Below are 26,254 nucleotides of genomic sequence, written 5' to 3' on the forward strand. Positions count from 1 at the left end.
GATAAGGAGTTTTTGAAAGTGAGAACCCCCCCTCAATTCTTTAAAAAAAACCCTATTATTGTAGGGCTTGCAAATAATATTCCTTGACAGATTATGTTGGTGTTTGTATCTCTTTAGGTGTCAGTAGGATTGTTTGCTACTGTGGTGGAATTAATCAATATATTTTCCTCTGGAAATGTCAGAGTCCTTTATATGCAGTACTCTAGAGCTCTGGTTTCTGTGTTGGGCTGTAAGAAGTTATCAGTTGATCTCTCATGCCACTGGTGCTGAGTCATCTGATGAAGTGGAGTTCCTGAGATAATATTCTAACTTTTTTTTTTCCCCTCTGGTATGTTTAGTTCTTTCCTCCAAAGACTCTGAGCACTTTTTTTCTGTTTTGTTAGGGTGATTACTAATTACAGCAAGCCAAGTATCCCTCAGACAACTGAGAGCTTAACGTAAGTGAAGTGACAGATGATCCCTTTGACCCTCTTTGCTACCCAGCGTAAAAACTGTTCCGTAAAGGAAATTTGTCCCTCCCTTTGCAATAGTTTCTGAGCTCTGTGAGTCCTGGATAGACATTTGCTTGCTCAGTTATAAATGCAGCTTCATTTCTACCTTACTTCTTTCTGTTTAAGACAAGGAAATGTCTTGAGATCAGATTTGGGGCTTTGGGTGCGTGGCTGACACAGAAGAATATTTCATGCTGTTGTTGGTAGTGAGTCATTTAATTACTCAGAATGTTGATTTACTCACCCTTGATGTCAATAATAAATATTTCATGTATAATTACCAAACATTAATACTTTGAGATTGGCAGTGATTTGTAGCAGTTGTATAACAGAACAGCTGTTGGGGGTGAATGAATAGCAGCACATTTTGGCTGAAAGTTGTGTTAACTAATGACTAAAAAGGGGGACCATTATATTGGACTAAAAGATTATCTAGACTTTTTTTTGGTCCTGTATTTCAATGATAGATGTGAAGATGTATATATGAGGGATGTATCTACATATGAAAACTTTTTTATTGGTAAATTAAATTGTTTCTTGTCCTTCTCAGTTGTTTTTTGTAAGTTAAAAAGAAATGAAAGTGTCATATCAAGTGTCTATTGACATTTTATAGTTTTGGGCTTTATACGGAAATGTGGTTATGAATCCATTTTATTCTTGTGTGTTGTTGCTGTTAGGTTTCACTCTGTGGACCTTCATGTTGAAGAATTAATGTTCACTAACCATGTGTTCAGGCATAGTAACCAATGTTGAACACATTATAAATGTATGTTATAATAATTTGGAAATACTTTCTTTTAATTCAAATTCAAAATTGCTTTTTTTTTTATCAGCAAACACGTATCTCTTTATGGTGCAAGCTCGTGGTATAATGTTGAGAGAAAATGTAAAAACAATAGGACACATGATCAGATTGTACACTAACAAAAATACTACACTGAATGGAACAGGTAAGAATATTTCTTATTTAATTTCATTTTTAAATGAACTTTTTAAAAAAATGCCAAACAGTAATGACATAGCTTGATTAGGAAAATTTGGATCTAAGTCCTACTTCTCTGTAACTGGAGTAAAGGTCAAATAGTTACTCTTTATCAGTGTAATTTTGAAAGAAATACTTGTCACAGCTGTAACAAAGATACTATCATTTAGTTATTCTTCCTTTAGTGCAGTAAAATGCTTTTTTAATCATGCTGCTATGAATTTACTGCTTACAAAGTTAATGCTCTCAGCTGCATGATGGTGTTACAAATTCAGTGGATAACTGAATTTTTTTACAAAAATCAACTCTTCCTTTTAAAGATTATCCTGAAGGAAACAATTCTAGTGACTGCGTTGCTCAAACAACAATGTATCTTCCAGAGAACTTCACCTACTCTCCTTACCAGGCTTGTCCGGAGAAGCTGCCTTATATGAGTAAGTTTTAAACTGACCTTGGTGTTTATCTGGTAAATTGAATTGTACTTTATACAAAATACAGTTATTTTAATAGAAAACGTAATTGCAAGGATGAATAAAATGCATCTGATAATGGACAATGATGCTTATCAGAAGTTTGCCTGTCACTAATGTGTTACTTTTGACCTCTTTACTAATCATAGAATCACAGAGTATCCCAAGTTGGAAGGGACCCACAAAGATCATTGGTCCAACTCAGCCCTGCACAGGACCATCCTCAAGAGTCACATCATGTGCCTAGTGTGACAGCTAATGTGTTTTAAATTTTATTTATAAATAATTTTAGTTTCTACAAATTAAAAAATAAATGTTTTTATTAATATGTAAGAATACTTGAACTTCATATTAAGTACTTATTCACAGTTGCATATATTGAGGAATAGTTAAAAATTTGCTTTTTTGAAATGGTATTCCTAATAGAAAGATTCCTGAGTCAGAAACCAATTCTCAAACCTTTATCAGGTAATCACAATTAGACCAATATGTAGGAAACTGAACAGGATGGTGTAGTGAAGTGAGAATTGATAGAGGTAAGAAAATGCCAAAGCCCTGCCATGAGGGATTAGTACTTACAAAACAAATGAAAAGTTGTGATCCTCAGGAAATTTTAAAATAAGACTTTCAAATGCAGATGTTTAAGATCCCAAGCTATTAAATAGGTTTAGTGGGTTGACCCTAGCTTGATGCCAGGTACCCACCACAGCCACTTTATCTCTCCCCTCTCCAATTGGACAGAAAAGAGGAACTATAACTAAGGATTGATGAGTTGAGATAAGGACGGGGAGATCACTGACTGATTACTGTCATGGGCAAAACAGACTTGAAATAGGGATATTAATTAAATTTATTACTAACAAAATCAGAGCGGGATAATGAGAAGTGAAATAAATCTTAAAAACACCTTTTCCACCCCTCCCTCCTTCTCAGGTTCTACCTCCTCTCCCCCAGCAGCACAGGGAGACAGGGAGTGAGGATTACTGTAAGTTCATCCAGGTTGTTTCTTCTGCTGCTCAGAGAGAGGAGTCCTTCCTTTGCTATAAAAAAAGTATAGCTTTGTATACCTTTGTTTGGGAATATTCTTAAAAGTTCTTGTTAAAAACTGTAAGCTATCATGTGAATTCCCCTTTCCTGCAAACTTGCCATTGTTCAGGTTCAGACAAAATTATGGACATTGTTTGCTCTCCTCCAGCTTGTAGAGAAAGCAATCCTTAAAAACCAGGAAGGGTTAGGTAGGTACCTAACAGCTGTTAAATACTGACCTCCTTAAAACACTAAAAAGAAAGAGGCAAATCAGTTCAGGTGCTGACTGCTTTACATTGACCTTCACCATTGATAGTTTGCTATTATAAATTGTTCTGATATTTGACCTCAATAAAATTGCAGTCCTTTGACTGAAACAAACTTCCTCCATAGAAACCACTACTGAGTTTTCAGTTTCTTTCTCTGTTAGGAACTGTTGTTAGATTATCGGAGTTGCTGTAGGAAGCAAAGGACAATTAAATACTTTTTTTTGGCCTCTGCATTTGGAAGAAATCAGAACTTGAGTCAGTAATCCATTGAATTACTTCAGTTCTGGTAAATGTTTTGTAGACAGACAGTATTTTTGAGTGAAGAACTAATGGTAGCATTAATAAATCTCTCTAAGATAATTACTTAAATAGAACTGTCTCATTTGGTGTCAGAATGTACCAGCTAGAGAAGAAGAATCAACAACTCTCTGTAAATAAGTGTAAATGTGTTACTAGAAGTGAGTTTGTTAGTAACCAGCAGTATCTGTTACACTAATGTGTTTATTTTACTTGCAGTATCTAAAATCAAATAATTAAACTACTGATCTGTAAGAGAGAAAATTTCAAATAGTTTCTGAAGCTATTTGTGATGCATTCCAGAATTCTAAACTCTTAGACTAACAGCTGACCTAATCTGTGGGTTGTCATTCAGCATGAACAAGTAATTAAGTATTTAATATAGCAGGTCAGATCCATATCATACCAACAATGTTGCTGACAGCCAAAAGGAATTGACTTATTTTTCTTCAAAGAAAAATAGTGGATTTTATTAGGATAATCTAGATTCCATGATAATTTTTTTTTATCTTGACTGAGAAGTTTATCTGTTGAAGAATACAGAAACAGTGTATGTTGTCTGTGTGTCTTTTCAATACTACCAGATTCTAAACTTTGTCTCTTAACATTTTAAATATACAGACATGGAGCCAAAAGTATAGATCAGTTACTGTTTCTTATGAAACAAAATCATATAGAAAACTGTCTTAAGCCACATAGTAATTAGCCCCACGGTGTGATAATATCCTTATTTCAGCCTGTTTCCCTCCAGACGTGGGGTTTGATTTTCAATATCACATTTTTATATAATATTTTACATATAAACAAATAATTGACAAATGCATATAAGTTAGTATTTTTAATGGCACTTTCAAGGGATTAAGCAGTTGGAATTCTATGAGATTAGTTCAAAACTACCGGTTCTACTTGTGTGTTAGTCTGTTGTCCAAGAGTGGAGGAATGAGGCAAGTCAGAAGGTACTTAGGTGCCTTATAGCTCAGCTTACTTACGGTGTGTTATCTTAAATCTTTGATGCAGTTTGTTTTAAACTGCCAGGTGTTCAGAATTGTCAGAGTAGGGAAGCATTGTGCTCTGCCATTGTTGCTATCAGCCATGTTTGCCATATGTAATTCTACTAGAATTTCTCTATAGGTCTCCTTGTTGCTGCTCTCCCTTTACCATCTTTTCTTTTTTTTTTTTTTTTTGTCAGTAATTGCTTTGTACTTATTCTTTCATGTTTAATTTAATAGAGAAATAATAATTTTAATAGAAAATAATTCACTGGATAAGTTGCTGTTCAACAAAGGGATATATGTTTCACCCGTTGGTTTTCATGTATACCTTTTTAATCATCATCTCTATGTTTAATTATAATCTAACTCAAACTTCTCTGAAGACCATTTAATGCAATGAAATGTTGTAGGTAGTCCTGAGATAGCCAGGGAAGAAGGATTCTTGGATCATGTATATTTTGACATGCTTAATAGTCTAAGATTATTATAGAAGTCAACTTCTCTTCTTTACATCAACTTGCCAAATTTGTATCATGAAAGGAGTATGGTAAAATCATGTTATGTCCCAAGTACATATGCTCTTAAAATAGGAACAACTATTGCATTTTGTGTGTGACTCAGTCTTTCAGGTTATAACCCACTGGTTGAGCACTGCTGTTGTAATTCATAAGCAAGACACCTCTACTTCAAGATAGAAGCAGTACAAGATGTCTTCCTTTGTAGATAAACTGATAATTGAAACCTTTCTAGACTACATAGTTTCTAAAGCTCTTGTCATCTTGATTTTTTTGTACTGTAGACTATTTCTAATTTGATTTCTTTTTAAAGCATTGTAACTGGGTAAAACCCTAGTTACAAAAGAGAGTAGTAATTACCTTCTCTGTCTTTCATGTAACAGCAGTTAACATATTCCAGGGTGAGATTTGCTATTTTTGTGCAATTGCATTTTATTGCATTAGCTCATATTAATAGGAAATGCATTATAAACTGTAAAAATATCTTTCTAGATACTGCAGCATAGCCAGGTATTTCCTGTTTTGTCTCTGTATGCTTCATTTCTCTTTCAGTAACAATCCATACTTTTTTTTTTAATTAATTTCACTCTATTGATTTCTGTATGTATCTGATTTGTTGAAATCATTTTGCTTTCTGATTCTCTTCTTCAAAATGCTTTTTGCTTCCTCAGCTTTCTTTTTTTGTGGGTTGTATAAATATGTCTTATTGCAGCTTGCTAGACACTAATGGAAGTAGTGAATACTAAGCCCAGATACTTACAGAGGTGCCTTCTCCTGCCTCCACCAATGACAGGGAAAAAGTGCTGAATTCTATTCACCCACCTTCTGTGTACTTTTGATAGTTAGTACAAATACTTCAGGTTTTACTATAGCTCCTTTTTAAACAGTCTAAAAGGAATTCCTTCATGTTGCATGAAGTTAGAAGCACCTCCCTTATCTAAATACTGTTTTACCATTTGATTTTTTTTTTAATTTTAAATTTAAACTCTGTAAGCAGCTAGATCACATCTAAACTTTTCTCAGGAGACTAAGCCATCTGAGTCACATCATATTGTATGTCATTGTCTTCCTTTTCTGGTGTAGTAATTGACTTTTGTTTATCTTTCTTTTCCTATTAGATTCTGTACATAAACTGAAAGGCTCTTTTTGCTTCTCTATCTCTTGGTAGTTGAAATTGATTTAGTGATTTTTATTTTTTTCATTTACTTCATTGATTGACCTTGATTCTACATTTTGTAAGATTTCTTTTTCAGGTTATTGAAGTGTTTCAGACACAACAAAAATGGTCATCCAAGCTTTTTCTTTTATGATTATTTTTAATTCTTTTCAAATTTTTATGTAAATCTCTGTAGGATTAGCTTGTTCTGTTATATATTTATACAGGTTTCTATAGTGAGTGCCAGGTTAACATTTTCTTCTAAAATAATTATATAAATGTGGGTTTCTTTAAATCTGCACTTGAAAGATTTCCATTTTATACTGTTCTTGATACTTTCCCCCCTATAATTTTACTTTAAAAAGTTACCTTCTTCATTTACAAGAAGTACTATATTTAATCATATCCAAAACTAAAATGGCTCTTGCAGTATCTTCTGCCTTCTTCTGAAAACCATAGTTATTCCTAGTATGTTCCTAAAATTTCCATTTTTCAATAAGATTTAGATAGCTAGTCAATTCAGTGACACGAAGCAATCTTTTGACACAAATAGGATCTTTTTGGTATGGGCACGGGAGAAAATGGGAGTGATTTCTTTGACTGACTTTGAAACACCAACCCTCACCAAAATATTTAAATTTTTAGACAAAAATAAGTAGGATATTTTATAGTGTTTTGTCAGATAGTTATTGCAAGATTTTTGTTTGATGATCTAGAGCATAGTAGTTGCTGAAGAACAACTTGAGTTTCTGGTTAATGAGTGTTACACTACTCTTCTCCCCAATCTATTTTCTTGATTCCTTCTACTGCTTTTGAGGGTATTTACTGTAAGTCATTATTTCCGGTTTTGAAATTTTTGCACATACATAAGCTAATGATTGACAACTTTTAGCTATCAAGTAACTAAGTGTTCGTATTTTCTCATAATAAGGACTAACCTGATTTTTTAAAAACCATATTGTGGTCTTTATTCAATAACTTACTGAATTCCACTCTCATCAATAGCCTTTTGTGAATGCTTTTCTCATTGGACTCACTAGTTCTAGTGGTGGTAATTTTCAAATCTAGTCAGCTGCTATGAATTGGTTTGATGAAGACAGTGGTGAGTTAGTGGATGAAGATTATACATGAAATGTGCATAATCATCTAGAATTTAAATTGAGGAAGTTTGTTTAGTGTAGTGATGATGCATTTTCTTTTAATGTGGAAGTGCAGTAGGAAGGCACACAGAATTTGAGTAAAGGTTCGGTAGTGCAGATAATGTAGAATTGTTCAGAGTGGTACTTGAAATGAAAGGTGACCCTAATTTTCTGTAATAGGTACAGAATTCAAATTACTTTGCTTGTTCTGTGTCCTCTGATAAGAGTATTTTGTTTATAGTCTTATGGAAGGACTGTTTTTACTGGGAAACACTGAAATTCATTCTGTAAAAATCGAATATTAGGAGGACAGTATAAATCGTCCTCCAGTGTAATACATAGGCAGTGTAACTACAAATTTTAGATGCCATTTGTCTATGGTGTAACATGTAGTGTTACATCAGTTGTCTTAATTGAAATGAATAAATAATAGGGTTTTTGTCCTCTCTTTAGGAGGCCTTATTGATGTCAATATGAGTGAAATTAGTTTTGATGAAATTCAACAACTCTTTTCAAAAGATTTAGACATTGAACCAGGGGGGCACTGGAAACCAAAAGACTGTAAACCACGGTGGAAGGTGAGATGCTGATTTTTGGTTTTGTCTTATTTTTTCTTCTTGGTACATGAGAACAGTTTACCATTGCAAGCACTTAGTCTTTTGCTGACATATATTTATTTATTTATGTATATAAATAAATAAATTATATACTATGTTATAGTATAAGTATTATGCCATCTGTGCTCTAGAAGAAACTATAACTCTGGGAAAAATTTGAAATGAATTATCAGGGACTTTTAAAGGCTCATTAACTGTGGTTACTAAACATTTCATCATATGGAGGCAAACCTGTCCTGTGTCTGTTGCTTGAAGTATAACTAGAAGAAAGGTAACATAAAAGGAAAATCTTATTTATACTTTATTCAGATTTTTTTCTTAATTGTTTGAGCAAATTTCCAACACGCTTTCCTAGCAGAAACCAAAGTGTAAAACACCCAACCAATTTAAATGTGAAAGTTGAAAAGCCTATGTAAGCCACGGGAAACTTGATCTGTATTGAAATATTAAAATTTTAAAATGCTGATATAATAGCTTTATATATATATATATATATATGTAATTTTTTAAGGTGGCAATCCTTATTCCTTTTCGGAATCGCCATGAGCATCTTCCAATTTTTTTCCGTCATCTGATACCTATGTTGCAGAAACAACGTCTGGAATTTGCCTTCTATGTTGTTGAACAGGTAACAGCATTTACTTGAAAAGTGACTTCTCAAGATCCCTTACTGAAAGGGATATGATATTCTTACCAAGAGTTGGATGAATCTCGAATTTAGAAATTGTTACTCAACTGTTCTACTCCTTTAAATGAAAAAGGAAAGTTCATCTCCATTCCCCAGTTTAAGCAGTGGCCAGATATATCGTGCTTTTCTTCAAATATGGGCTGATATTTTATAGGGGTAACATGGCCTCTTAGAATGTGTTGTCATTGGAAGTTTTCAAGGGGAAAAAAAATAGGTCGCTAGCAGTGTTCCTCAGGGCTCAGTTCTAGGGTCAGTTCTGTTCAGTGGATGCAGGAGCTGAGCGCACCATTAGCAAGTTTGGTGATGATATGAAACTGAGAGGTACTGTTGACTTTTGAGGGATGGGATGCAGAGGGATCTAGATAAATTGGAGCATTGGTCAGTGATTAATGGGATGAAATTTAAAAAGGCAAAATGCTGGATTCTGCACCTAGGACAAAGTAAAGCCAGGCACAAGTGTAAACTGGGAGAGGAGTGACTGGAGAGCAGCCCTGCTTAGAGACGTAGGGGGATGCTGTTTGGCAGGAGGTTCAACATGAGCCAGCAGTGTGTGCCAGGAGGGCAAACCCCATTCTGGGGTGCATCAAACCCAGCATTACCAGCTGGTCAAAAGAGGCATCTTTGTCAATACTTCTGTGTGTGTGTGTGCTGGGGGAGGGGGGTTGGTTAGAATATGTGTTTCTCACAGTATTGAAATTTTGTCCCTTCTCGATTTTTACAATATCTCCTTTGTTTTCTGTTTGAAGACAGGTACACAACCTTTTAACCGTGCAATGCTCTTTAATGTTGGCTTCAAAGAGGCTATGAAGGATGCTGTCTGGGACTGCATAATATTTCATGACGTGGATCACTTACCTGAAAATGACAGAAATTATTATGGATGTGGAGAAATGCCACGCCATTTTGCAGCAAAGCTGGACAAATACATGTACATGTATGTAACGCTTTATTCATGCTGTTTCTTAAATGCACAGAAATATTTTTAAGACAGGTATGAATTTTGGGACAATAAGTGCAGGAGGAGAAAACAATAAAACATCCTCCTACCATGCTATTTACAGAAATTAATATTTAGTTATTAAAAGGAAGATTTAAGTTTAATGTCTACATTTGATATATTACTAATTAGAAGGCATTATTTATAATTTCTGGTGTTGAACTTTTTGCAGTGAGGTTGATCTTGAAAAAAAAGAAAAGATTTGTGTGTCAAGGGGGAAAAGCTTACCTAACTTACTAGAAATCTTTTCTGGCTATATAAGCCCTTGTACTGGCTGTTACAAAAGACAAGCAGATAATCTGCATCAAAATACCACAGGAAAAAGGTCTTTCTTAATTTTCTCATAACTGGTATTTATTTCTGCTTCGTACTGCTTTTTAAGCAGGAGATTTTCTTACTGCTAGACCATTATGTTTATTGTATTCTGTCTCTATTGACATTCGATGAATGTAATGGGACCTGCAGTTTTGTTACTTCCTTTCCTTCTACCATTTTACATTAATGATGTGTCACTTGCTTTTTAACACTTTGCTATCTCATGACATTCTTTGAATCACTTCACATAAAACTGTAGCTTATTGCTTGCTACATGCATGTTTTTGCTATCCTGAACTTTATTGGTGAAGTTAATCGAGTTGACAACCTGGTCAACTAACAGATGAAAACAAGTGCATTGAAACCACGGCTCTGTCTGTGGACTTGAGGCTGTCAGCCAATCAGCAGTCAAATGTTTAAAGATTTCATATGTATTTAAAAATATATAAATTAACATATATAAATATAGAAGAGATGTCATCTATCTTTATATGTGTTTACAAAACACCTTATATATTTATATATACATTTATAAAATGTCTAAATAGGTATTTACAAAATTGATAAATGTATAAATAAATCCAGATTTATAAAATACAAACATAAATATGTTTATGTATATATACAAAAAAAGTGCATGTGTACTGCACACACATACATACATATGAATAAAAACCTCAAACAGTGCCATTAACTGTCATACTCCAGTTGGTTCTGGTTTTGGGTTGATGGTGCTTTTTTATTGGTTGTTTTGGAGGTATGTGTAGGGGTTTTTTTCTGAGGAGTGGGTTAGAACAACTGTTATTTCAGTTAAATGTTGAAAGAGATTATAATAGCAACCTTCCCCAAAAGCTATTAAGATTTGGTTCAATCCTGTGTTACCAGAGAGATCAGAAGTTACATGACTCTATTTCTTTTTTTTCCCCCTTGCATTCTGGAGTTATTTGTCCTTCAGTGTGGCAATTGTGTCCTGAGCAATGGTAAATCTTTTTGTAGATAGTCTTAACTCCTTGAAGGTTCCAGATTTGGAAGCATCTCCTGAGAGACTTTTATTTTATGAAGCGGCGTGCTGCTTGTGAAAGAGGAACACACTTTACTGTAACAGCTTCTGGGTTAAGGATGCAAGTCAATATTGATGGTAGTAAATATAGATACTTAAATATTCTATTTTTTTTTTAGATTGACAAAGTGTTTTGAGGACTGGAAATCACATTGACTGGGGCTTAGTATGTTAATAGGTACAGTGGCTGTTCATGTTGCCCAACTGCTTATTACTTAATAGTATGTGCTAGCAGTTACTGTTGCTTACAGAAAAGCCTGCAGATCCCTTTGATTTAAAAGTTTATCTTCTAAAATCTGGAAAATGTTTTTAAATAAGTATGTCATTCACTGTAGTTGAATATGTACTGTTAAACTGTTTCAAGTTTTAACAGTTCTGTAGAATATAGTGATGAATTAAAATTATTTAATTGATGCGTTACTGATGTGTAATTTTTCAGTTGATTAAAGAGGTGCGGTTTGAGTTGAATAGTGTCAAAATGCAAATAGTTTCAGGACTTCACTTAACACTTCAGCTATGAGTCTAAATCAACCATCTGAAATACGGATAGATTTTTGTTTCATCTGATGATACTAAAGTGTAAGAGCACCTTTTATGCAAATCAGACTTTATTGCAAACCTTTTGTTCATCTTGGTGTATGTTACTTAATGCCAGCAATTTCCAGCAACTAGTGTCCCATAGTGAATACATGCAGCATCTGTTCATGTCCTTAGTTTGGAGTTCTTGTTTTTTGGAAAGGTATTGTTCAAAGACAGGGCTACCTATCAAAGTTCAGCTAATAATATAGAGTTTGTCTTTTGTTTTCAGCCTTCCATACAATGAGTTCTTCGGTGGTGTAAGTGGCCTGACAGTGGAACAATTCAAGAAGATCAATGGTTTTCCAAATGCCTTTTGGGGGTGGGGTGGAGAGGATGATGATCTTTGGAACAGGTGAGTGTTCAACGCTTAGATCTTTCTCGCTGTTCTGTAGTATCCACCCTTCGAGACCAATTAGGTGCTTTTTTTCTGTCACTTGCTACCTTTTTGTAATTTGTTTTAAATGAGTAAATTCTAATTCTAAAGAGTTTACTTCAGAAATATCAGACTATACCATTTGAAGGCATAAGTATGATGTTCTTTTTCTTGACCTGGGGACAGTTAGCAGGTTTTTAAGAGATAGGTCTTGTAACAGTTAACAATACTAAGCATATTTAATCCCATTCCTTCTAGTCTTCTGTGTGTTACCTTTAATTTACATCTTCCTTGCTGCTAGCATTATGGAATACTGTCCCAGAGACATGTAGATGAGTTTCCTATCTTAGGAGCAGTGTTTGAGAGAGAGGTTAATTTGTGAATATATTGATAGTCCCAGACTGGACAATGGACAGCAATGCTCATGGACAGCGAACTGCTCCCAGTAAATATATTTAAAATGTTCAAATTGATCTGTTGAAATGAAGTGTCTGCATGAGTTTATATATAAAGAGGTATCTTTTAAAGGACAGATTTGTTTTTATTCTTTTTTTCTTGCAGTTTTAATGTTTTTATGCTGTTGAGCTTTAAGAACAAGCAGGAAATACCAAATATGAAATAATAATAATAATATAATTATTATTATTTATTATTATTATATAATTATATAATTATAGGTAATAATATAATATAATTATTATAATATATTATAATATTAATATATAATTATTATTATTATTATTATTATTATTATTTATTATTATTATTATTATTATTATTATTATTATTATTATTATTATTTTGTGCTTTGTTTTACCAGCTTTTTTAGCTGTTGGTTTAGGATTGTTATGAGGTTTTTAGGATGAGAATGTCACTGAATGCAAAGACTTGACTCTAAAATAGTTGATGCGTATTTTTCACTTTTGCTATAACTTGTATGAAGAGTTTTAAGATGTTTTTACAAATGTTAATGTATTATACTACAGGGTTCACTATGCTGGATACAATGTAACAAGACCAGAGGGAGATTTAGGGAAGTACAAATCCATTCCTCATCATCACAGAGGTGAAGTCCAGTTTTTAGGACGGTAAGAATAACAGAGAAATGTTCAAATACTACCTCTAAACATGTAAATTTTTTTCTTATATCCATGCATATGAATAAGCAGTCAGTGCTTATCAGTGTTATTTGGTGCTAAACTGTATACTTTCTTAGACACATTATGTTTGCTGTTCAGATATTTCTTATTTAACCGTGCAAGAGACTGGCTTTATGTGTCAGAAGATATTATCATCCTAATCTCTGATGCCGAATGTTATTGTTCATAATAGTTTGGGCATTAGTGCTGGCAGGACTCCATCAGTTGGTTAATTTGGATATTTTTCAAAAGGAAAGAGTACAGCTAGGGCAAGCGACTCCTGCATGAAAACAGACTTTAAAACTCCTCAAGGATTGGTTTCTTCCATCATCTTTCATTATTTTCTGAGATGTGGGTCTTCTCATTTCCTACATACGTTGACATAAATTTTCCTTTTGAGATTCCTTTCTTTTGCCACAAACATGCAAAACACTTGAGGTGGCCAGTAGGTTCTGGCTGCCCTAGACTGGAATAGCAACCAGAATGCAGCAGATGAGCTGAATGTAAAAATTAGAACGTGAAACATAAAATAGAGGGTTTATGATGTGTGTTCTCAGGTAATTAGAAGTACTGCTCAATTCTGTTTTCAGTGGGTGTCTCTTTCTGGGAACATCTTTTTTCTGTTTTATTCATAATTTTAAAATAGACATGTACAGTAGACATGAGTAAATCTGTTATATGAAACTAAAATGTATAAATTGGTAATTTGGTGGAGGGGAACCAGTTTTTTTAATCACCTCAAATTTAGATGTTTGCAAATGCGGGAGTCTTAAGAATGAAATGAAAAACAATTTAGGCATTTAAATGTGTAATGATGACCAGTGAAGGTTTCTAAATATTTCACTGAGCTCCCCAGTTGAGTTTTATTACAAAACAACATGAAGAAATTGAATAATCTTTAAAAATCTGCTTAGTTTGGGACCATAAAAAGTATACATATTAAATACCTCCTTTGTTATTTAGTCTTAATATTGACTTGTGTATGTGACCATAAAATCTAAATGTATTAAAAATCTTTAAAATCTTGCTTTCAAAGCTTAGGTAGGTAATTTGGTAATTTCAAAGGGCAGAAAGGTAGTTTGAGAACTTCAGATGTATTTCAAAATGAAATGACTGTCACAGTGTCGTGTCTGACATAATTAAATTGTTTCTTGCAAATCTTTCTCATATTTTCTTCTTCCAACTCCCTCTGCAGATATAAACTTCTGAGGTATTCCAGAGAACGTCAGTATATTGATGGATTGAACAATTTAGTATATACTCCTAAAATACTTGTCAGTAGGTTGTATAAAAATATAACTGTTAATCTCATACCAGAACTTGCTCCTGTTAGAGACTATTGATGGAAGTGGAATGACAAGCTACCTTACCAGAATAAACTTTTAACACTGGAAGCTACTAATAGACACTGTAAACCAAACCAAAACAAAACCAACAAACAGCAGTTTAGAATTAGAGTTCTTTGACCATTTGATAATGCATATTTGAGATGAGAAATTATTGTATGTACCATGCATTTTGTTCTGAAAGAAAAGCCAGCAGCTACCACTCAGATGTTTACAGCATGAGACTACTGTTCAAGCCTTCACTCTTCATATTCTCTATCTTAACCATTCAACTAAATAGACTGTAGGAAACAGACTTGTAGCTTCTCTGGAAGTAAGGACAGAAGCCTCTTCCAGGAATTTTTTTATACTAAACTGCCACCCCCCTCGTATTTAAATGAATGCTCTTGTTTCTTTTTAAATGTGTTTTGTAAATATGTGATGTAAATGAATGTGTGTACATTGCTTTTCAATTGTTCAATATTTTATGCTTCAGTATGTATTTGAGTGTGTTCTTGTTTGAATTCTATAGGAATGTTTTTATTAGCATGAAAGAACAAGTGTAAAATGTAAGTATGCTTGTAAAAAGGTTATACCTTATGTAAAATGAAGGAAATATTAATTGTTGGCCAGCTATGACTGTAAACTGTTATACTAGTTTTGAGCTCTAGGCCTCCTGCATATCTATATAGAAAAATCAATTTCATATATGAACTTGCTAGGAAAAAAGCTTTTAATTTTATTTATTGCCAACAAAATTGTACGATACCCTGCCTGCCATCTAAAGTCTATTTATATGCATATTGCATGTGTATTACAGAAGATCTTGCGCTTGTTGCATATTATGATCTAAGGAACTCTAACTGTTTCCAAGTGTGCCACTTGTGTCAATGTCAGGGATTTTAATGCCTAAAACAATGTGTCTGAATGCGTACAGTATTTTGGTATTGTTCTTTTTCAAAAAAAAAGAATCCTAGTAAACAGCACTTTTATTCCTCCAAAATCAGAAGAACCAAAAATGTGTCTTCATTGGAAGAATATCAAAGTTAGATTTTTAAGAGAATAATAAAACATAGTTCTAATAGTTCTAATGCTTGCAGTGTGGGATTTTCAGAACCACGGTGTTGGTCACACTGTTCTGCTGATGGGGACGATGATGCCGAAAGCGGAACTGAAAGCAGGCCAATCCCAAGTGCTTTTTAAAATTCCACTCATAATACATTATTCAATATAGCTATTTGAGGGCCTATTCTGGCAGGGTGCTTCGTGCTTCTGTGATGCACTAAGTATCCTCGAGTCGATGACTGTCAATGAGATTGAGGTTGTGCAGTCCTGCTAAGGATTGGTCCTGTCTGTTTCTCTATTTTTGTGGTGTTATATGTATGAGTAACTATGAGCCTCTCTCCTCAACTTAAAATGAAAAATGTATCTTCTTATTTTCTCTTTGCTTGTATTGTTATGCTACAGAAAATTTTTCCACTGCTAAGCATTATTATCTTTTCCTAATATTTTTTTACATCCCTTATTGATACTAAGGGAAAGGACCAGGTGATTTATTTTCTATGTTAATGCAAAGATATTGACCAAGATCTACTAAAGTGTTTTGTTTGTCAAGGTTACTCAACTCCTTAGGAACCAAAGACTGACTTCTGCTCCCATGAAGAATGGGAAACAGTATATATAATAAGGATTGTTTATCCATAGAGTGTTCTTCAAGAGTGTTGACAAAGAATACTAACTTTAAGTCATTACTATGTGTTGGTTTCCTGAATTGCTGCCACAGATGGTGTGGTGCTTTGTATATTTTAAGTTTGCCTTAAACATCTTTTATTACTTTGACATCACAGCAGCAAATTCTGCCCTTAGCCATTCTTCAGTGAAGTTATGAGCTTAGTTGTAGACGTCCCGAATATTTAGTAGAAATACAATTATTTAATTTAAGTAGTTGAGAACAATCGTAAGGGATATTTTATACCATATTGGAATTACCTTAAAATCTGCCAGTTAATCTAATATGCTTTAGGAATGAGGTAATACAGTGAAAATATCTAAAAGCATAAAGTGAAGAAAACATCCTTCAAAAGCATGCTGAAGTGGTTCAATCACCTCCTAATAGATTTTTCTATAACTGATTATATAGAACATTTTGAAGCATATGGAGAAAGGGGAGATAATACAGTGTATGAACAATTATATCTTCAAAATAAAATTAGTCATTTCATAGCAGACTAATACTATTCTTTAAGAACAGTCGAATAAATTTTTAAATCCTTGATGTAATTTTGATGTGATTTCTGGTTTTCAGTACAATTTCACCTTCAGTTTCACACCTATGATTATGAAGCATCTTTTGGTACCATAGGTCTGTACTGTTTTCTGAAGCATGCTTTTGTGCCCATTTGTTAGGCATTCTGTGAAATTTATGTGCAATTTTAAAAAAAATCTAATTCATATATATGTATATATACTTACATATATACATACTATATTACACATTTGCTGTGGCTGAACTAATGTAACTTTACAGCTTTAAGTGATTGATCATGTATGGTCCTAGAAAAATGTGATTTAAACCAGTACGTGAATGAATTGTGACATATAGCTGAGTTCTTAAAACGTTTACATTTTGGTGCCCAAAGTGATGGATGTTAAATTATGAATTGCTGACCAACACTATTCCCTAAGTACCTTTTATCATTTTGTTGGGAAGTTTTAAAAGTTGCCATCTTAAATTACATCACAATAGTGTTTGTATACTACCTGCTTGAACTCAGTACTATTCTGTAGTGAATTTTAACATAGACAGTGCCTTCAAACAAAATAAATATGATGCAGAACTAAGAGTTGTGCACATTCCTTTTGATATTTTCATGATTCTTGTAAAATGTAGAAAGAAGCCAATCACATTGGCTTTTGCATTGCTGACAGTGCAAATTAAGGACATCTCTTCAAGGAGGGAACGTGGAGGGAGAGGAAAAAGGGTGTCTTTTACAAGATTCTAAAGGTCTTGCAAACTAACAAGTAAAACCATTAGAGAAGTATTAAGATTGGAATCTGGTTGATATGCTAAGATACTCTTAAGCCCATTTTCTATATTTTAAATTTAAGTCAGAGCTTATAAAACATAAAGTCCATTTTGCAATAGACAGTATATTGAAAAGCAAGTGCAAAATGCCCTTTTTTGGATCTTGACAGTCTATTTTTCTATTGTTATGTTTACTGATGACTGTGTTGTAGTGGGTCACTAATGAGCCAGTTCTTCAAAAAAACTGAAAGGATCCATTGCATATCAGCAAGAGGAAGTGTACCTGAGATTATTTTATTTGTAAAGGTATATAAGATAGGCTTAATGAGAAATGCACTGAAACAAATGCTGGGAATTTCCTGTGTACTATCATAGCTTTTTTTTTTTTATTTTTGTTGTTCATGAAAATGTTTGTACTTTTTTATCATTGTCTTTTATGAAATATAATGTTCTAAAGATTGTGTTGGTTTGTTTATTCTGAGGTTCTGTGGAAAACATATCATCTTTGTGTTTTGTTTCTAGACAAAGTGCTCATTTTTCTAGTGCTCAGAACCCTAAAGTAACAGAAAAAGGAAGGATTACACCTGTCTAATATATCAGGTTGGGCTGGGACAGGATGAAGTTCTAGACTAGCAAAGTGTTTTCCCTTTTTTTGGTATTTATATGCTTTCAGCTTTTGATTTTGTTAGGCTAAATGACTCAATATCTTTGCATACTTTCCCAAGACAGAGTTGCTATTCTGTTGAATATCGTAATGTTTCTTCCTTATATATGGATTACTAGAATGGGAATAGAAGGATTCATCCATATTTCTCCTGACATTAAATAGGAAATTGGTTTTCTCAGGAATCATCAGTTATCCTTATTTTTATTTGTACCTTACAGCTATTAAAGTGTCAGATGGTTAGAGGTATGCAAGTAATTTTGGGGGGTACTTCAGCTGGAGACAAATTATTTTTCAGAATTTTCTGGAAGTAAATGAATAAACTTCTTCAGGTATGTTTGATCGATATGCTTTTCTGAAACACTGGCTATGGACTCTCCTTGGAAGTGTCACCAGGTATGATATACTGGAAAACAGGAAAGAAGGCCTTTTAAGTATGTGTAGCATAGTTTAAATCCTTAAACGCTGTTCCACCTTGCTGTTACTTTTAAGCTGCTTTTGCTTCTATATCTCAAAAATCAGAATTGAGAGGTGACTTTATCTGATAATTATGTGGGGCCCTGAGTAAGTAATCCCGTGTGACTTCATCTGTTGTGGGCTTCAGTGACAAAGTATAGGAGATGGTAGTTGTGGATTGTATTTGCTTACTTTTCATGAGACACCTTTCAGATGTGTTTTATTCACCTCCTTTGCAAAAAGAAATGTAGTTTATTAACTTCATGCAAGACTTTGGTTTATTCTCAGAGTTTCAGTAATGGAATTTCAATACATTTTTTCCTGAGCTTATTTTGTTTTTCAAACCCTAAACTTTTGTTCTGAAGGGCAATACTGACAGAATACAGAAATACAGTGATTTACTGTGAAATCTTATAGCTGTTGATACAATCAGATACTAAGTTCTTATCATTTATGGAAGTTTTAATTCTCACATCTCCATTTTCATGCTTAATATCAGCTTCTATTCCACTGGCTCACTAACTACTGCTGTAGTTGAGGAAGAAAAGGGACTAAGGACAAAAACAACGGAGTAATGTCGATAACCAGCATCATTAGCTGTGAACACCACCTGGAAAAAGAAAAAGCAAATATAAGACAAATGAGAAGTGATCTCTAGATACAAGCCTAAATGGAACCATTGTGACCGTTTTATGTAACTTCACACAACACTTCAGAAATATTCTCACTCTGAACTGTGACTCTTGTAACATAGAGTTTTTCCACCGGTTAAATATTCTTTATTAAAAGTGTGAATATCACATTATTTAAAATGTAAAATATATTTATTATCCAAATTGTCTTTATTTAAAAAAAAAACAAAAACGAAAATGGAATGCCCATTCTTTCAAGTGTTTGAATATTTGTGTTGCTCTTATGAAGTCTGAACTTCGAGGAACAGAAATAAACACTGTGACAGTAATTATTGTTAGGCCAAAGTATGAAACAATGAGTTTCTTTAGTTCTACTTCCAAATGTACTAGTTAGAGAAGGACTGCATTAGTTCTTTGGCCACAGTATGAGAATAACCTTACATATGAATGATTTACCACAGCCCCATTAACATCTCCCCGATCAGCACGTCCTGTTCTTTGATTTTTCACTCTACATAGTACATTATTTTGTGTTGTGAGATGAGAGGTGTCAACTTTTAAAATAGACACAGTTTGATACAGTCTGTGTATCAATTTGTGCTCCCTTCAACATTAGTAGAAAAGATGCATATGAAAAGAACAGTGAACTGAGCAAAACATGATCCCTACTGAGGCTTATTTTTAAGAAAGAAGACTCTTGTAATCTAGATTAAATTAATTTCTAATCTCAAATGTAGACTTAAACATCATCTTGATATATAATCAGTTTATTTGCATGCTGTAAATCTTTTATCTTCCCTCTTTTAGTTCAGTTATCACAGTAGGCAAGGCTATCCAGCATTAACCTTCATTATTGTCAGGTGTAAGAATTTAATCTTTTATCTGTTTCAGGGAGGCAGAAACCAAACCCAGATGTTTTTCAGCATTTCTCCAAGGAGATGAGGAATGACTGAGCAGATCTGTCACAGTCCGCCAAACAACTAATTTAGAACTGCTACTGCTACTCCTGAAAGGTCATAGGAAAGCCCTGGTGCTGTGGAGGGGAAGGGGACAGTCCCCAAGGAGTCCCAAATCCTGCAGCAGACCTCCCTTGGTACCTAGTTTGGACCACCTTCCTCTAACCAATTTATTTGTCCCACGCAAATCAAAAAGGCATGTTATACTTTTTCTTTCTGTTGTAAACTGAGGATCCAAGCATCCAGAACACAGTATATACTTCCATTATCTTTAAAAATCTAAATTAGAAACTTTTTCTGTAGCCGTACAAATACTGGGTCCAAAAGGCAGACAAATTCTTTTCCCAGGAGCCTTAACAGAGCACTCTACCTGTTCTCTCTCAAGTGTTTAGAGTAGTCACAAAAAGAATCTCAGGCATAAGCAGAGGTAGAACGATGGAAATCCTCTTCATAAGTAATGCATCTAAGAGCTTATTTGAGTAACTAGGCTCTGTCATGAGTACGTTGTTACAAAGCTTTGAGACTGTGGATTTGAAGTGTCAACATGAAAATACTTTATAATCAATGTGTGCGCTTAGTAACTAAAGCATAGACATATTAAGTAGCTTTATTCTTTGCAACTGAAGTACAGGAGAAAATGAATACTCACATCAACATGGTGGTGGAAGGCATTCAAACCCATATTCTTCCAGTAAGAGGTCGTGTCTAACTCAACCTTGTATATTCCTGCTCCGAATTGTTCTTTAGTTGTAAGCTCAGGGAGACCTCCCTTGTCATTGGTTTGTCTGTGTGGTGGTAGAAGAACACACTTTTATATTTTGGTCAAAACCCGAGAAAGATGCAGTTTTTAGCAATTGAACTTGAGCGATGCCTAGCTTAAGTAATATGATGAATACTTCTATTGATCTGGAATGGCTTACGTCCATCTGTATTATGGATGCTTCAGAGCTTATCTTGGCATTTGCTACTTCCACAATGACCACAGCAGATGGCTGCCTGCCATGTCACTACTCTGCATGGTTTGGGAGTGAGCCAAAAACTGGCATTGTTCACACTCTTGGCAGAGTCTTGGAGTTAATTAAATGAACCTGCTCAGAGGGAAAACACTGCTGTAAGCAATGTGGAAGCTCTGTGATGCACTTACTGTACAACCAAGTAGGGTCAACTCTCCTGATTTTTCCATAGTTTTCTTTCTTATTTAAATATATTGAGTTGTTTTATCAGTATAAATATTTTTTGCAGTTGGCTATTAGAAATTTGAGACCTGCTGTTTGAAATGAATGACCTTAGGTCAGCTAACAGTGTAGCCTTATGGAATTCCCTACAGTTTGTATTGTCCAGTTAGTTTTCCATGCTCAACAAACAGATGGGTTTGTTTGGTTTGCAGATACTATCAGTGCTATCCAAAGCCCTACTACTGGCTTGAAGCTGTACGTTTTTGAACCCATTTAGGGTTCCAGAAGCAATATTGCAATTATGCTGTCTCTCAATCATGTCTCTTTGTTTGAAACCTATTTCTGTGAAATAAATTTTATAATACTAGTTTTTTATTAGATAGGTTATCTGCAAATATCAGAGCTGCCAGCATCTGACTTTAGTAGCTACTACCACTGTTTTGTGTTATAGCTGCCAGATCTTTTTCTGAACATATTTGATTCAAATTGCATGCAGAGGGAAAAAATAAGTCATTGTCCATAGCATTACTTAGGATTTGTTCTTTAATGTAGCTTATAATTACAAAGTGATAGAACACCATTTGTATTTTACAAGATGCTCTGTAGTCAGTTATCAGAATGTTTTTATCCATTCAGTTGTCACTATTTTTCTTTGTCAAAGATGGATCATTGCTAGATAACCGGTCACTTCTCTAATAAGCTTTCTCAGATAATACCAAATATGTCTTTAATTGTGAACATTTATTTCAGAACCTCTTGCTAGCATTCAATTATTTACCAATTATTAAGGCTGGAGGGGTTGATTTAGTATTAGCATGACTGTTGCTTAGCTTATCTTGACATTACTTTGCTCTTTGTTTCAGATATTAAGGCTTCAGTCAACATCCAGCTGTTTAGATGAGTGTCTTCCTATAAAGTCTCTAAGCTCAAATTTGAAGATAAGTAAACTGAACACTCTCTTACTGGAAAATATCAGGCACTTCCAGTGACAGAATATGTGTGAAGTTGTCTTCTCACTTGAGGGGTGTGGGGCAATTTAAGTAGGACAACGTAAATAGATTGCTTTCCCCGCCTTGTACAATTAATTATGTGTGACCTTCACTGTAGCTATATTTTTCAAGGACGCATATAGGAGCAGTGTTGCGTCTGCCAGCCCACTGCTCCATGACACCAAAGAACCACTTATGTACAGTTTCTTATGGAATTTCTAGAAATGCATCTGAGTCTGGGATCCCACTTTTGAAATTCCTGTGCAATGCCAGCTTTAGCCCTTTAGGAACCCTTTCTCACTTTTTTTCCCCTGTGAAATAGACTGTTAACATACCTGGAAAGGTCTCTGTTGAGACTTTGCAACTATCTTGATGAAGTAAGTGTGGAAGTGGAATATTGCTTGTTGAATAAAGAATGTTCATTCTGTGTATCCCCTAAGAATTTTTCCAATTTCATTTCAGATTATACTTGAAATGAAAATAGCTTTTGAGTTTTTAAAGTGTTAATATATACACTTGAAATTCTACAATTAAATTCTTTTAAAGACATGGCAATATTTAAATATCTGGAGATTCTTTTTGTTATTTGAGATGTGATTGCTTCTTTGTGGGGGAGGAGGTGAGAAAGCTTTATCCCCAAATGTTCTCCTTTTGTCCGAGTCCTTTGTCTTGAAGTCAAGAAGGCTATCAAATATGATGTGGGAAATGTTCAAAACAGTTCCTTTTTAAAGCTGTGATGTTGTAAGAAGTGTGAATCCATTTAGAAAGAAGGAAAACAGACAGTAAAGGCAGGATTTCCAACCAGAGTCTTGGTTTCAAACTATAAGTAATATAAACCTTTGTAATGAAATGGAAGAAGAAGCAATGATAGAATTAAAGGGTAGTTTACTTCCTTGTGCTCATAGGAATTATAAAGTATTATAAACCCATTTTGGTAGTTGAAGCTGTAGTACATTTAAAAGGCAGTCTGCAGCAAGCTAATTTGATAGTACATAATCTTTCCTCTGAGCAAAAAAGACATCTCACGTTAAGAGAATGTGGAACTGGTCTTTCAACTATTTTGCGTCTTCCCACTGCCTTTCCCGTCTTTCACTCATTATTTTAGTATGACTTACTTTGAATTTAACAGTTCCCAAGATCCATCTGCAGCTTCTTTATATAACTTAACTGGAACATTTGGAGCTGGAGTTCCTCGGAGTGAATCCAGAACTCTTACGTAAAGAGGATGCTTGTAGTCAGGAGAGTCCTTCAATAGGAAGAGAGAATTTTTATGTTGCAAGAAGGGTATGCGATGGTGCATCGTAAAGCAGTAATGAGTATTATTCTTCAGATCTACAGCAGAGACCATATTTTTAACAACAAGATCACTGTATACTGCAGAAACATAACCTGAATCTTTCTGGGGACTGGATACGGTGGAGCCGGGGAGGAAGATGTCAGGAACCGTTGTGCGTGTAGCCATGTACACTAGGGAGGCACTGCTGCTGTGAGATACATTTCTGTTTTCTCTTTGGCTTCTCTAGCATGAAGTTGTAACTAAACTGTGGCCTCAACAGGAAATAAACCATCAAAGGTAGTAGGACTGTTTAAAAATCTGTCAAGTCTTCCTCTGTATTTTGAAGTGGGAATTTGAGCACAGCTTTCTGCAGTTGAGATACCTCTTGTTGCCATTTTCTTAATTCTGCTGTAAACTTGATAAGCACCACATACAGACTCTTCCCTAACAGCATGTTGAATCAGATTTGTCAGCCCTGGCACCTATACAGGGATAGGAGAGGAAAACCTTCCTTCGAAGATTACATGTTTCACTCCCAACATGTTCATCACAAGTAGTGATTATGCCCTGATGTTTTAGCTATTCAAAGACAGAGTTGAATCAGGGCTTTGACTTTCCATTACCTGATTCTACAGCTGAAAAGTGAGAAAATAGAGCTTTGTAGAAGGTGCTAATCAGGGATGGTCTCAAAATAGCAGTCACTGATATCCATGTAATCGTTGCAAAATGAATCGTGATGTAGATTGTTAAAAACTAAGAGCCCTCTCTTTCACCCCGTCTTATGGTCTGGGATGTACTGAACATCCCATTGACCTGTATCCCTGCCTTGTATCCCACCAGTGTATCAGCATGTATCTATAGTGCCTGTATACCTAGACTCCTCACACTCCCTTTCTGGAATGCAGGGACTCACTAGTGTTTCTTGTGAGACCTTGGCAAGGAGGGCTGCACTGCTACCACTGATTTTCCTGGCTTTTACGCCCTGGGAGCTCAATGAAAGTCTTAATTCCTCAACAAGCTTGGTCAGGTATTAATTTTCCCAAAGATCAGAACTTGAGAGGAAACCTGAGTAGTTGACAAGAGAGAGACGAGGCTGCTGTAGGAGAATTTCAGACTGAGGCATCTGTGTTGCTAGCTTAATTTGCTGGAATAAATGAGCCCTCTGGAAGAAGATCCTGACTTTGGCTCTGTTCTTTCCTTGCCTCAATGAGTCTTGAGATCCCTTTTTGCTTACATCAGGTTGAGCTGTATTGGATAGAGCAGTAAGGCAGAAGTCTAGAGAAGGCCTTTCTGCAGCAACGGTCTCGCAACTGGAAATGACATCCCTCATGACACAGCTTGCTCATCATGTTATGAAGGCTATTAGTTACTTTTCAACAGGCTTGAGGTTTTTTGTGTAGTGAATATGATAGTTTTTCCCTTTTTTGTTTTTCATTGGGTTTTGTATAGTTGCTATGTCTAATGACAAGTGCTACTTCTGTAACCATAAAGTCCTCTCGCTAGTCACTAGAGGAGAAAGGAGAACCAGAAAAGAGCAGCAGCAGAGAACTACAGCCAGCATATACTATGAAATCAAAATAATTGCAATAAAATAGAATATTCTATTTTTTTGCCTGTACTAATTAAAGTAAAATGAAAAAGCTGGGTCTACATCATTAGAAGGACTTAAATCCTGAGACACTTACCGCTGGTGAAGCTTCGGAGCAGCAAAATGTCAGGCCAGCTAAGAAAACAAGAAATACAGAAGAAAAAGCCATTTTGCCTACCACTAGGAAGTCTCAGGGCCAGGAGGCAGAAACTGATGGGATCTCTGATTTTTATATCAAAGCTTCTAAAATGAAGTTACTTATCAGAAAACCCATATGACTTGTAACATGCAGATTCATATTGTTTACTTAGTAAACAATGAGAAAATAAGTAACCCATACAAACATGAACCTTGTCTGCAAACATAAGTCTGTTTTATCCTTGGTTGTGGAAATACTGTGAATATTGCCTAGTTCAACTACAGTGATCAATGTTTTTGGAAACAGTGTCTATTCTGGTATATTTTTCTCTTTTTTATTGAGGAATAGTGCTGTATTGATCTCATATAGTTGAGGGAAATACAAATTTTGTGTCAACTTAACAATTTCACAGAATCACAGAATATGGTGGGATGGGACCAGTTGGATAGGACCAAGAAGAATCATTAAGTCCAACCCTTAGACCTGCACAAGACCATCCCCAAAAGTCACACCATGTGCCTGAGAGTATCATCCAGACACTTCTGGAACTCTAGTAGGCTTGGTGCTGTGACCACTTCCCAGGGGAACCTGTTCCAATACACAACCACCCTCTCGGTGAAGAACCTTCTTCTAATATCCAACCTAAACCTCCCCTGACACAACTTCAGGCCATTCCCTTGGGTCCTGTCACTGGTCACCACAGAGAAGAGATCAGTGCCTTTCCCTTCTCTTCCCCTCATGAGGAAGTCGTAGAGTACGATGAGGTCTCCCATCAGTCTCCTCTTCTCCAGGCTGAACAGACCAAGTGACCTGAGCTGCTCCTCATATGGCTTCCTCTCAAGGCCCTTCACCATCTTTGTTGCTCTCCTTTGAACACTCTATGATAGCTTAATATCTTTCTTATCTTGTGGTGCCCAAAACTGC

General features: G+C 34.9%; 2 protein-coding genes across 4 annotated transcripts in view; one reads left to right on the forward strand and one right to left on the reverse strand.

The window, feature by feature from the left end:
* The first annotated feature begins 368 nt into the window (after nt 1–368).
* The window catches only part of B4GALT6 (beta-1,4-galactosyltransferase 6), a 31,770-nt gene continuing 5,884 nt past the window's right edge, over nt 369–26,254 (forward strand). Inside the window, exons 1-9 of one of the 3 annotated variants that reach the window (XM_029959233.1) lie at nt 371–437; nt 1,325–1,441; nt 1,794–1,907; nt 7,791–7,915; nt 8,466–8,582; nt 9,389–9,576; nt 11,823–11,945; nt 12,953–13,054; nt 14,301–17,913. In XM_029959233.1, the coding sequence (XP_029815093.1) occupies nt 1,342–1,441; nt 1,794–1,907; nt 7,791–7,915; nt 8,466–8,582; nt 9,389–9,576; nt 11,823–11,945; nt 12,953–13,054; nt 14,301–14,448 (1,017 nt within the window). In that variant the 5' untranslated portion in view covers nt 371–437; nt 1,325–1,341 and the 3' untranslated portion in view covers nt 14,449–17,913. Of the gene's footprint in view, nt 438–1,324; nt 1,442–1,793; nt 1,908–7,790; nt 7,916–8,465; nt 8,583–9,388; nt 9,577–11,822; nt 11,946–12,952; nt 13,055–14,300; nt 17,914–26,254 lie in introns of those variants that run through there. The other 2 variants (XM_029959234.1, XM_029959235.1) reach the window with 2 other exon arrangements.
* TTR (transthyretin) lies at nt 18,805–25,442 on the reverse strand. The gene is made up of 4 exons (XM_008927758.3): nt 25,289–25,442; nt 23,443–23,573; nt 20,813–20,948; nt 18,805–19,185 (listed from the first exon to the last, which is right to left on the reverse strand). The coding sequence occupies exons 1-4, from the start codon at nt 25,358–25,360 to the stop codon at nt 19,078–19,080; spliced, it is 447 nt and encodes a 148-aa protein (XP_008926006.1). The 5' UTR covers nt 25,361–25,442; the 3' UTR covers nt 18,805–19,077.

Source organism: Manacus vitellinus, unplaced genomic scaffold (assembly GCF_001715985.3).
Source record: "Manacus vitellinus isolate BGI_N305 unplaced genomic scaffold, ASM171598v3 scaffold_1_pilon, whole genome shotgun sequence".
In the NCBI taxonomy this organism is placed as follows: domain Eukaryota; kingdom Metazoa; phylum Chordata; class Aves; order Passeriformes; family Pipridae; genus Manacus; species Manacus vitellinus.

Excerpts from the sequence above, each read along its gene's own strand:
- TTR (XM_008927758.3), bottom strand. The coding sequence starts at position 25,360 with ATGGCTTTTTCTTCTGTATTTCTTGTTTTCTTAGCTGGCCTGACATTT. Across the intron at positions 23,574-25,288 it reads GCTCCGAAGCTTCACCAGCG|GACTCTCCTGACTACAAGCA; the intron begins GTAAGTGTCTCA and ends TTCCTATTGAAG. Across the intron at positions 20,949-23,442 it reads TGGGAACTGTTAAATTCAAA|ACAAACCAATGACAAGGGAG; the intron begins GTAAGTCATACT and ends ACCACCACACAG.